General features: G+C 47.6%; 1 protein-coding gene across 1 annotated transcript in view; it reads right to left on the reverse strand.

The window, feature by feature from the left end:
• LOC119434875 (uncharacterized) overlaps positions 1 to 12618 on the reverse strand; it is a gene marked incomplete at its 3' end in the record, with an annotated part of 71065 nt that overhangs the window by 32114 nt on the left and 26333 nt on the right. The window contains 1 exon segment of the mRNA XM_037701919.2: positions 815 to 1138. Coding sequence (XP_037557847.2) covers positions 815 to 1138 — 324 coding nt within the window.

Here is a 12618-nt window from a genome sequence, read left to right on the forward strand (position 1 = left end):
GCTTCATACATTTTTTTAAGTAGTTTATAGAAAAAAAGTACTTTTTGTATGTATATCGTTTTAATTGTTTTTAACTACATTTATTACTTTCACTTTTTCTGGTAATAAATTCCTTAAAGAACGTATTTATTACCAGATTATCCTGGAAATGGTGTTGTGTATTTTATCTTCTAGTCCCACTGCACTATCGCTTGATTCAACCAGTCGGGGATTTTCATCACATATGCAGATGTGCGATGATGATAAGCATATGAAGTGCATCTGTGGATGTGCATAAGCATATAATGTGCACATATGATGCACTTCACATGATATGTGCATCACGTATATGCACAATTCGCTGCATACTTCGTTCTTCGCTTCAACGCTAAACTTGCACACGTTTGCTAATTTTTTATCACCCTAATGAAGTCTCGCGCTGCTCTGACGTCATCGCCCGTGTTTAGAGGCACTACGCTTCACGCTTTTTTCTTTCAACTCAGTCTCTCGCTGTTACAGCGGCATCGCCGACACTCGCAAACTCCAAACTTTCCACCTTCGTGCCATGGAGTCTCATGTGACCAGCGCTCTGTGATCGTTTTGCCGGCACAGCATGCACATAATAGCACGGCTGGTAGCTCATCTAACTATTCCGATGTGAGTGTGCGCTTTCCTGCACAGCAGTAACTAGGTTTCTGAACTGGCGTGCTTTACGGGCACCACACCATTATTTTGTCCAGGCGTATAAACTCGGAAGGATGCATATACCACACTTATATATATATATATATATATATATATATATATATATATGTCCGCGAAACTTGTGACTCACCGAGGGGCAGACTGACGTGGACGTCTACTGCGGGTCCCCAGAGATCGTTGCCGGCACCGTCCGCACCTAGGGCGCTCACAGAAACACGGTAGTCGTGACCACCTGGCAGCGGTAGCGTGACGTTTAGCGTATTCTCTACAGGAGACCACTCGGGCGGCAGCGGCACGCTCATCTCCCCTTGTAGTCCGCGGCGGTCACTGACCGCCTTCCACATCAGGTGGAATCCAACCGGGTCGCTGTTCCAGGCTGGTGGACCGATGATGTTGAGCACAACGCGGCGCTGCTGGGCCGAGAGCACGGACGCCAAGCCGGGCTCTTCCGGTGCTGCGCACAGGCGCGAAGAGATAAGACGCTTGCTTGTAGCCGTCTGCTATTGACGTCATCTGCTCCCGTCCGTGGCAGCTGTAAATGTGCAGTCCTAGATATTATATAAGCCCGACGTAAAGCGTAAGCAAGGCCCCGACTCACAAGACTCTTACTTAACCCTTTAACTGGTAGCTCAACAATATTGTTGACCTAACAAAAGCGTCTACAAAAGCTAGATAAATCCAAATATTAGTCTGTGCCTTTCAATTTACTTTTATTTATGTACCTGCTCAGCAGTAGTACTCACTAAAATGTCGAGCGTGAGCAGCAGCAGATGTCTTGGTCACAAAACTGAAGGCTTCATCGTTATCTTTTTAGCGCACGTGGGGGTCATACTCTTGCCAATGCGATTTTTTTCCTCTTTTAAGCAAGCTCTTATTTCCTGACTCAATAAAGGTACATCTCAAGAACACACATTGACCTTGCCATAGCAAGTCCCAGAGATCAGTTTTGAACCAGACATTTACCTTTCACCACCTTTCAACAATAATTTTGATCGTTTGTATCTCGCTTTGTTTTTAGAGAAACTGTTTAATATTTCAATTGGTATGTATTTGAGCAAAGTAAACATGAAATAAAGCAATAAAACCATTCTAAGTCAAGTCTTTCTTATCTTGTCAGTCAAAAGGTAAAGGCACTTTCTTTACTGGCCGGCGTTCGGGTCCCGCGACCCGGAAAGGGTGAGCTACGAAGTGGCGATGACCAATCTCTGATCTACTTATTTCAAAAGAGCTTCAGTTCTTTCTTTCTTTTCCTATTTTACGGCGATAGGTACTTGGGCGCACTCGCATTGTCGGTTTGATGCCCGCTGATGGCGCAGGTATATGACAGTGTCTGTCGCAGGAATCCCAAAGTGCTTTGGAGAAGTTTATAAAGAAATAACTCAAAAACGTCCGTAGCGCCTGAGTGGAGAGCAGAAGTCGGAGGTACTGGGGAACGCTACCTCCACAATGAATGAACATTTCTTCTTATTGACAGGCGATTGCACCTCGCACACCTGCAAATGGATAGCCCAAGTGATACGGTGCGGAACTGTGCAAGACGTACTGCGTATGATAATGTTTATCTGCCGATGCTAGAACAGAAATGACTAATACACATGTACAGTAATGATTGGCTGACGCGAGGCTTTGCGAATGAAGAAAGCGAATGAAGAACACACGTTTCATTACTTGTTCACCATCGGAGCGCGCCAGCCTCACAAAAGGAACAACGCCAGCTAGACTCAATGTTAAAGAGCTTTCTCTTCATATAAAACTAAAGCGACTAAAACAGGCGCGCACAAACGTGACTATTCAGTGGGTACCGTCCCAGGTTTGAACTGCAGGCAACGAGAGGGCCGCCAAACTGGCTAGCACATTCTCATCCGCCGGCACTAACTCCGCCTGCCAACCCTGGAGAGCTCAACGGTACTCTTCGCAGCCATTATGCGTCCATCGCACCGAGCTGCTCAGCGAGGAAGCCTGCATTCGTTACAAGAGATTCCAACCACCTAGAGAGTTGTTTTTTGTGCTGTGCGCCAACAGTGCTTGCACACCCACCTGACTACATAGAATACTAGAATAGTCCTCAAACTGTCCGTTAAATGTGACGTTACATCAGGGCAGTCGCACGCACTGTTGGTGCTCCAAGTACGTAGACTAGAGAAAAGCATAAAAGAAAGTAAAAAAAGAAAAAAAGAAAACGTCGTCACTGCGGCTTACTGCTTCAGGATGTCCAGTAGACACTTTTTCCGCAAGGCATTTTGTACTTTAATCCACTCTTTGCTTTATTCCAAATTCTTTATTCCACACTTTATTCCATGCCTACTTACTGAAATTGACCGGGCTTCTCGGCCTGTTGTGAGATTCTGTGACTGTCATGTGACTGCCAGACCATAATGCTTGCGTTTTTGTGCACCCACCTTCATCTTCACTTTTACAGCGAAGCTGTTAAAGGCTCAGTCTTCGATGGTCGCGTCCAGATGTAGAAAAAAAAAACTCTCATTGGCCGTATGCTGTATGTGCGTTTGAAAGCACGCGAGGCACGCGCGCTTTAACGGGGGTGAACGCACGGCGGAGAGCAAATGCGACTTATTCCGTGGCGCGAAAGGCCGTGTGGGGACGGGAGGGAGGGGAGGCGACGTTTAGCAGCGGCAGCAAATGCGTATCTTGCGACCGGGCGCAAGGGTAACTGGCGACACAATCTTCTACGTGAAAGGAGGACAGCGGGAAGACAGCTCGGGAGGAAGGGGTTGCGGTTTCTGCTCTGCGAGCAACTTGTGCTTTGCGCGGCGCCGGGTGGTCGCACGCACCGTATCTTGAAAGCGATCTGCAACACGGCTCCTAGCTTTTTATGCGCTGTGCTTTCGCCGCTCAGTTTCCGTTGAAGCCATGGAGGAAGGAAACCCCAGGAGAGGCCCTGGCAAGCACAAACGTATTTGAGAAGGTGTGGCGGAAGTCACGTGCTGTTTTTCGCAAAGGAGCACTGGGACGGGTACCCCAAATGTCAACGTTGCCATGGCAACCGCGCTCCTGAAGCTTTCGCAATGCTGCTCGCGGTTTCTGAAAAGTGAGATAAGATTTTTCCGCCGGTGTCTTTCCGGCAGCACCTTTTGTTCGCGATAAAAGCTGACTTTGGAGTGTGGTGTGTAAGCTTGAAAGTTGTGTTTTGGATCTGTGAGTGTGAGTGTGGGCCAGCAACAGGTACACTCAAGCAATCATGGCGCGGGTCTTCGTTGTCTTCTTCAACGTGCCACGGAAAAACAGGAGTGTGTCTGCTTCACTAAAACTGCTACAGAAGTTTTGTAGGTTTTGTTTTGACGCGCGTCAGGAGCACACACTTCCGGTGGCTCGTAGCAATGGAAGTTCAAAGTTCGCGCCCATTTGCTCCGGCGAGCTGCAGAACCCCTGATTGGAGGTGCAAGGAGAGGTGGCACACCAACATGGCTGCACTTCCGGCTTCAAAAACTGATGTCAGGCCTCTCCTGTTTTGTTTCCTTCCTCCATGGTTGAATCGATAGATCGCATGAAGCTTCTCTAGCTGCTGCTGGCGCGCTTGCTCGCGGTAGCGTTTTGACAGTGGTTGTGTGCGGTCACACAAACAACGCGCAGAACTGTTGTCGACGGCGGCGTAGTTTTGCCCGCGTTAGCACCAAATGCTCGCGGCGTTGGTAACGTGTTTATTAAGAACGTTCCAACCGTTTCCATACACCCTATGGCGGTGTACCGTAGCGACCATAAGGCCATGGTCCCTGTGGTCACTAAATAAATGAAAACCACCAAATCATATACATTTATCATTCTTTACTAGTTCAAATAACCAATTAAACCATCACATCTTATTAGTCATGATTGGAAATACATAATTTCCACCATAGTGCAGCTTCGCTGGTCTTCCATATCCACCCCAGCAGAAGGGCTGACAGTTTTTTTTTCAAAGTTCTTTCTCTTCTGCTCGCATCGCCAGCAGCAAGAACAGGAGCACAAATTTTTCTGTTCAGAACTAGGCGTATTTTCAGAAATACATGAAGCCTTGAGCGCCTTGCATACCTGCGTGGTACAAGGATGTTCTGTCTGCTTGTCTTCTCTCATGTGGTATCTATTTTTCGTGTACCTTTTAATAGTTACAATGACCACCTACCAACTCGCTCAACAGATGTTTTCTCGATACAGGTGCTTTGGCAGACCGAAACGATCTAAGTACATGTATTCAGACATACCTGAAATGAAAGAAATGGCTTCAAACGACGCAGCAAATATGATATTTATCTGAAACATCCTGAATATCATGTTTTATATAAACATTACATTCTATCTAAAAGCATGTTCATTTATGTTCAGAGCACAATTAGTGTCGTATGTAGTACAGCAGCACGCCTTCCGCCAGCGAGCGAGTTGTCGACCAAGCTGGAACTTCGGACGTCAGCGCAAATGGAGTGAGAATATATCATCCGGTTTAGTAGCGCAGCATGTCTGCTCGAAGTGCGGGGTTTTTTTTCTACCACGTTCCGTTTGTTTGCACAGCATACGAGAACTGTGCATAATAACACTGACCTAATTTTTGTGCAGCATGTGCGGAAGTAATTATTTCTTTCTGAAACATTATCAGGAGCACCACAGAAGATGCAAGATTAAACACTGGGAAATAAATAAGCCATGAAAAATGATTCATGCAGATGGTGTAATTAGCGATCGTGATCTCGTCCCATATCTCTAGAACAGCAGCCCAATAACTATGACATGGTATCCAGTATGATGTTGGATCTTTGCCGGCGACTAGAAGGTCGACATAAGTGACGAAAAACGTACATTGACGAAGTTGTGCAAGAAGTAAGCAATATGCTTGCCGTGGCTGAATTTCCTAAAGACACATCTAATATTAAAACAGACAGGCATCGGAAGCGCTGCTACGAGAACGCTGGCATATACGTGCCTCCAACCGAAGTGCAGCTCGCAGGAACAAAAAAGCATACATTGTAAAACCTGAAGGTGTCCTAGCACATCTTTTCAAGTACCCGGACATGTGGAAAACCTTCGTCAAAGCAAGCATGATTCCATACTTGAAGACTTTTGTGACGGCAGTATATTTCGTTTCCACCCAATTTTTCAGAAGCAAAATAATAATCTGCTTAGCCTCTGCTACGACGACATTCAAAAACAAATCCTATTGGTACGAAGAGAGGAGAAGCCGAGGAAAGCTCAGTAAGTTTTACATACGTATCGCTTCTAATTCTTCCCCTCATGAACGCTCCAAGCTAAGCAACATATTTTTACTAGGAGTTGGCTACACTTCACATTTGAAACATCGCATAGCACGTCTTGAATTTTTCCATAATTTCACAACAGTGATAAAGGCACTCAGCCTGAAAGGATGAACTTTCGCACGAACCGGGGCAAAGACAGACAGACAGACAAAGAACTTTAATGAAGGTCCTGAGAAGCTCTGTTGCCCCCTCTCAGGGAGGCGACGAAGCCGCGGGCCGCACCCACGTCGGGACGGGGAGACCAAGCTCCAGCGCCGCATCGTGTGCGCTTTGGAAAGCCCAAGATTGGCGTGACTGGTCGGAGCTCCGAAGAGCAGAGCTCCACTCCTCTGCAGTGCATCGATGCGGGCCCCTCTGTAACGAGGGGAATCCCCAGAGCATGTGTTCCAAAGTACTACATTGTCCGCAGCTAGGGCAGTCTGGACTAAAGCAGTCTGGATTGATGTAGTGAAATAATTCAGGTTGGGATATGATCCCGTCTGAAGCATGCATAGTGTGACAGCTTGAGGTCTGGTTAGTGTCCCGTGTGGGGGAGGGTATAGTCTTCTACTAAGGTAGTAGTGTTTGGTAACCTCGTTGAAGGTGGAGAGAGTGTCACGGAACTCGACGAGCCTAGAATCGACGGAGCCTCAACTTGCAGTGGCGTCAGCGCGGAGGGTTAGTTCGCGCGCTTGGACGTGTGCGATGTCATTGAGGTTGCGGAGGGAGTCGAGTTAGGGTTCGAGATTGGCCGGGAACCACGTGATTGTATGTGGCTGGATGACTTTGCCTTTGAGAATTTGATGAGCTTCCTTGGCGATGGCACCAGAGGCAAATGCCCGAACCGCCGCCCTCGAGTCAGTAAATATTTCAGCTCTCTCATCGTCGAGAAGTGCAAGAGCGATCGCAGCCTGCTCTGCCCTAGCCGGGGTGCTGTCTCTGATGGAGGCCGCACAAGTGACGTGTCCGTCGTGATTGACTACCGTTGCGACGAAGTCCGATGTGTGCTCGTACTGGGCCGCGTCAACGAAAGTGACCGTGTGAGGCGAGGCTTTTATCCTCCGGAGCAATGCCACAGCCCTAGCTTTGCGCCTGCTCGCATTGTGTTGTGGTGCACGTTTTTGAGAAAAGGAGCAACCATAATGTTGTCCCGTAGGTAATCTGACATTTCACATGTGCGTTCCATCGCACAGTGGAGCCGATTCCTAAGACCGCGAGAATCTCCCTCCCCGCAGAGGTGCTCGAGTGTCGTGATATTTGAGCCGTTTCCTGAGCTTCGATGATTTCATCGAGTGTATTATGTACACCTAGTTCAAGAAGGCGGTCCGTGCTGGCGTTTATTGGTACTCCTATCACTTTTTTTAGGCTTTTACAGATGAGCGTGTCCAGCTTGTGCCTTTCAGAAGCGTACTACTTGTGCATTGCAGCCACGTAAATTATGTGACTCATTAAGAATGCGTGCAATAGCCGTAGGAGATTGTACTCCTTTAGACCGCTCCTCTTGTTGGAGATTTTATTGATTAATCAAGTCATGCACTCCGTCTTGGTCGTGATTATTCTGAGCGTCGTGATGTTACCTCCGGTAGGCTCGATGAACATTCCCAGCACCTTTAGGGTGTCGAACCTAGGAATGCTCGCCCCGCTTTTGGTGTGTAGTTCTATGTCAACTTCGTCCAGGGGCTTTCAACCCCTGGGTTTAGGACCTTTGCGGACCGGTCTGTAGAGTAGTAGTTCAGACTTCGTTGTCGAGCATCGTAGGCCTGTGCCATCAAGGAAGGTTTCAGTACGGTCGACTGCTTCTTGTAGGCTCGATTCCACTTGCCCTTCGCTGCCGCCGGTGCACCAGATAGTGATGTCATCGGCGTATATCGTGTGGTGAACTTTCGATTCCCGACCGGGATACCTACAGTTGCCTGAGGGCTAGGTTGAACAACAAGGGCGATAGCACTGCTCCCTGAGGCATGCCTTTGGGTCCGAGTGAATACCCTTCTGATTTGTGGTCTCCAAGCTTTAACGTAGCCTTGCGGTTCTCCAGGAATGATCTTACGTAACCGTGAAAGGCTTGGCCTAAGTTAAGATCCGAGATGGATTCCAGAATATGTCGGTGTGATATGTTGTCGAAGGCCTTTTCTAGGTCAAGCCCGAGAATTCCCCGCACGTCTCTCATATCTTGGTCTCTGATTTGAGTCTTGATTAATTTCATTGCATCTTGTGTCCAGAGGCCTGGTCGGGAGCCCACCATGTTGTAGGGAAGGAGACCGCTCCGTTCGACATGCTTAGAAATCCGATTGGGAATTACGTGTTCCGCTACCTTTCCTACGCAGGATGTAAGGGAAATCGGTCTGAGGTTGGTAGGTTTGGAGCTTTGCCGGGCTTCGGAATGAGGATTACCAGAGCCTCTTTCCAACCTCGTGGGACTTCACCTGTTTGCCAGGCCTTGTTGATTTCTTCTGTAAGCCACGCTATGGAGTCGTCGTCAAGATTTCTAAGAGCCTTATTGGTGATTTGATCAGGCCCTGGCGCGGACCTGGCATTGAGGCAGTGTAGGGCCTCCCTGACCTCGTAGACTTTGAAGGGGGCGTCCAACTCGGGGCACGAAGCGCCCCTATACGTTGGGTAGTCGTCTGGGTTGGCCAAGCCCAGGTGGAGATACCGACCAGCGAGGTTATCCAGGGTTTTCGACACGTCTTCTTGGCGAGTGGTCTCATGTACGATTCTCTGTAGTACTTACTTTGGTTGGATCTAGCATTGGTTGGTAGCATTGGTTTTTTCTAAGCCGCCGATTGAGCCTTTGCCCTCTCCACCTGTTCAGTAGCGATGTTTTTGCTTCGAGTAGTGTGCCAGCCGACTGACTATCCACCCGGTCGAATTCGAGGTCGGTCTGTATATTCCTAGTCGCAGCTTTAATATCTGCCCTGAGCTGCTCGGTCCATTGATCCAGGTTAACTATCGTGCTCTGTTGCTCTTGCTGGCAGCGCGTTTTCCGGATATTTCTAAAGGCTTCCCAGTCAGTAAACACAAATTCACGTAGAGGTTTGCATCCAACCTCTAGGGTTGTGACCAAAATGTTATGATCACTTCCTAGATTCTCGTTGAGATTGGTCCAGGAGGCCGATTTGAAGCCCCTGACGAAGCACAGGTCGGGAGTAGTGTCGTGCGTACAGGAGTTTCCGGTTTTGGGGGGGAACGCCGGATCTGTGAGAAGGAGGAGGTTGTGGTTGGTTGAGACCTGCCACAAGTCTTTCCCTTTGAGACGGGACTGGGGATAGCCCCACGCTCGGTGCGGGGCGTTGCAGTCCCCTCCCACCAGTAACGGACACGCCTTGGCCCGGCTCAATGCCTTATTGATGATGTTGGTAAATCTCTGTTTATGATCGTTGGGCGAGCTGTACATGCTGAGGTAAAGATGCTCTCTTTGAGGTACCTCCCAGGAATAATTTCAATGAGCAAATGCTCGACCTTGTTGGAGTTACAGCCAATGCCGTGTACGATAAAAGTGAATTGATTGGCTACCAGGGTACTCATGCCTCGTTTTCCTACCTTCTGACATGTTTGTGTTGTATAGCCGGGTATTGACACCGTGTTTATGAGGGTTTCCTGTAGTAGAATGACGTGTGGTTTTTTACTGTGGACCGAATGAACTGTTGGAGGACATTCCTTTTTGGTTGGAAGCCTCTGCAGTTCCATTGCTATATTTCCATATTATTTTGGTGTTCCGCCATGTTGTGTGTTAGTGTTGACACCTGTCTGATGTCCTTGCATCATGCACATGTTCGAGGAACCGATCATGCATTGTGCATGATCAAAACGAACCGGGGCAAAGAAAAATTTTTTGTGCTCTCATAACCTTGAGAGGCGATGCTATGACTGTCCATTCATTAGCAGAATTTATAGAATCGCTTGGCCCTCCAGTGTTTCGTTCCTGCCGCACATGTCTCATGCAAACGGCCAACTATGCACGGCCCTGTCGGTATGGAGAGTGGATTCTCAGGACGAAACGCGAGACATTTGCACATGTGGAACACCTAGAAGAAAGTACATGCGCTGCAGACCGAAGGAAGCTGTCCAAGGAGTTTGGAATAAATGGAGAGCCCGTGTTGACCTCTATTCGTTTTTGCTTTTCACAAAAGATATTTTGTATGGTTCAATGCGTGTTACTAGACAGAATAGCACCGAAAGAAATAGCACTTTTTTTAAAACTGCAGTGAAAGAGAAAGCCTGGTTTGCCCGCAAAGAATTCATAATGGTAAAGCCCATTCAGTTTTCATCGAGCGGTAAGCAGCAATGCTAGCCACGGATGTTTGCGCAGGATCAAACTGTTATTACTTCTGCGAGTACATCATTGGTGCTAATCCTACACCTTTTGTTGATTCTGGCATCTTTTTCGCCCAAACATTGAATGCATGGCGAAGCCCTTGTCCGGTTAGCGCAGATTACTCAAATAATTCTGTCACCGGTTTTGACATCAGAGGCCGTTGGCGACTTACAGGAACTAATTGCTGACCACCAGGAAATGTTCTTAAACTGTTATGGAGAAGGAGCAACGTTTCCAAGCTACACATGCTGCTGCACAGTTGAAACAAATTAAAACCCACGGCGCAGGCCGCCATGACTGGACTATGAGATTGAAAGCCAAGAATACTCTGCATAAGTCCAGGAGGAGAAGGAATAAAACATTATAGAACCAGCATTTTATGATGGCCGCGCCTAATTATCCCACGAGGGGACGTCGAGGGCTTGCCTCGCCACTGGGTCGAAAGGTTTGGTTGTCGAGGGTGGAGCTCCGCAAAGCCTCACGCAACCTCGACGAGAGAGTCGTGGTGTTAATGTGTGTGTACTCTTCTGGGCACTCCCACAGCATATGCGGAAGCGTAGCCGGGTGAGTGCCTCAGCACCGGCAGTTGGGGATACTGTAAACTTCAGGGAATATAAGGTGGAGGCGGGCGGGTGAAGGGTACGTAGTTGTTTGTAGCAGACGCAGGGTGGTAGCCTGCACCCGGCTGAACTTGGGGTGTGGTGTGGGGGGGGGAAGGTTCGGCGACTGAGGTAAAAGGCCTTAACGAGATCGTCATAAATGGACAGATTGTCCCTGGTGTATAACTCGTCTCCAGTGTCTCCGGCGCGGTTGACTAGGCCTCGTGCAATGGAGTGGGTGACCTCATTGAGGTGGGGGAGGTGTGGGTGGACAGGGCCCGCATGGGCTGGCATCCTTGTCAGGGAGATCATGCTGTCTTTAGAGTGTGGTGCCTGGCAAAGGATGCGAAGAGCTTGAGGAGAAATACAGCCTTTGCTGAAGTTAGTGATGGCTGAGCGAGAGTCACACACGATGTGTGACAGGTGAGATCAAGAGTGGCCAGGGCGATGGCCACTTCTTCAGCCGTTTCGGCAGTGGGGGAAGTTTCGCTGGATGCGTAGTGTACGACTCCATCGCGTGTGGCGACGGCCACAAATCGTGTGTCATGGGAATATTGGCCTGCATCAACAAATGTGACGCCAGGTAAATGAGCAGCGACTTCCTTCAGACAAATACTTCACATGCCCTTTGGAACGATGATGGCACTCCAAGGACAGGGCATGCTACTAATAAATTAGACTTAGTCCGTGGTGCCCCCTATGTCCTCGATGAGAAACTTTGTCAAGCTGGACTGTCTCGTTGTGATGTCGGCAAGATTGCCCTCTCTGTTGATTATCTGAGCGCATGGAACGTAACACAGAGTGAATGACGTTCTCAGTGGTGCACCCTATTGAAACCAATGCTTCTGTAGAATATTCGACATACTTTGAAGCTAATAATTCTTATTCTGGAAGGCACAGAGCAGTACAGCGAATGTGAAAGAAATCAACGCATTTTTGGGAAAGGAGACTTGTCACGAAACTAAAAGTACTCCTGCGAGTTTGGTTCTTCCGTGGCCTGTGTTCGTGGACCAAAGAGATAATGAATACTATGTGATTCCTTAAATCATCTACACTGCTTCCCACACAGATTCACAAGAATAACAGAATTCACCGTGAACAGTTTGTATAAACATATCTAGTCACTGTAAAGGAATTACTGGCACGCAAAACAACAATACTGCGATGTACAAAAATTTATTATTTTGCTGTCAGCTTTGGCATTTCGAGTGCCGTACGCTATTGTTATTTCATTGGGGCGCATGATATTTCGTGTGCTTATTGCGTGATGTCCATGTGCGGTTATACGATGTTAAACGGGTGCAGATCTTTGGAGGAAGGAACACATTGACTGTAAAATTTAATTTGCTTACACTTAGCATTTTTTCTTCAATGTTTAAAGGAAGAAAATAATGTTTCGGTGTGTCATTGACGCATGTTCAAAAAACTTCAGTATGTGTGGTTTGATTGCTGAGGCTTAAACAAATGTCTATTGATGCCATGAGTGGCAGCAGTGACATATTTGAGCAGAGAAAAGTGTTGTTATTGAAGATAGGACATATTATCGAATAAGTTCTTTTTTCAACCAATTTAAACAGACCGTCATTCTGATTTTTTTGCAGATATTACTGGCTAGTCTTCACTGGTCAGTAGACAAGAAGCTGCCCAAGTTTTCTGCTTTGTTCAACCACTGCTCAACGGAATGGAAATTAGGGAAGAAGAAAGTGTATAAGAAAAAAAAAGTCTATAAAGGTGGCAAGTACTGGCTTACGTTTCTGTATGTAATTGTATGAGTTCACCGAACCTGTGCGTATTTGTACTT

The sequence above is a fragment of the Dermacentor silvarum genome, unplaced genomic scaffold (assembly GCF_013339745.2).
Source record: "Dermacentor silvarum isolate Dsil-2018 unplaced genomic scaffold, BIME_Dsil_1.4 Seq300, whole genome shotgun sequence".
Classification (NCBI taxonomy): domain Eukaryota; kingdom Metazoa; phylum Arthropoda; class Arachnida; order Ixodida; family Ixodidae; genus Dermacentor; species Dermacentor silvarum.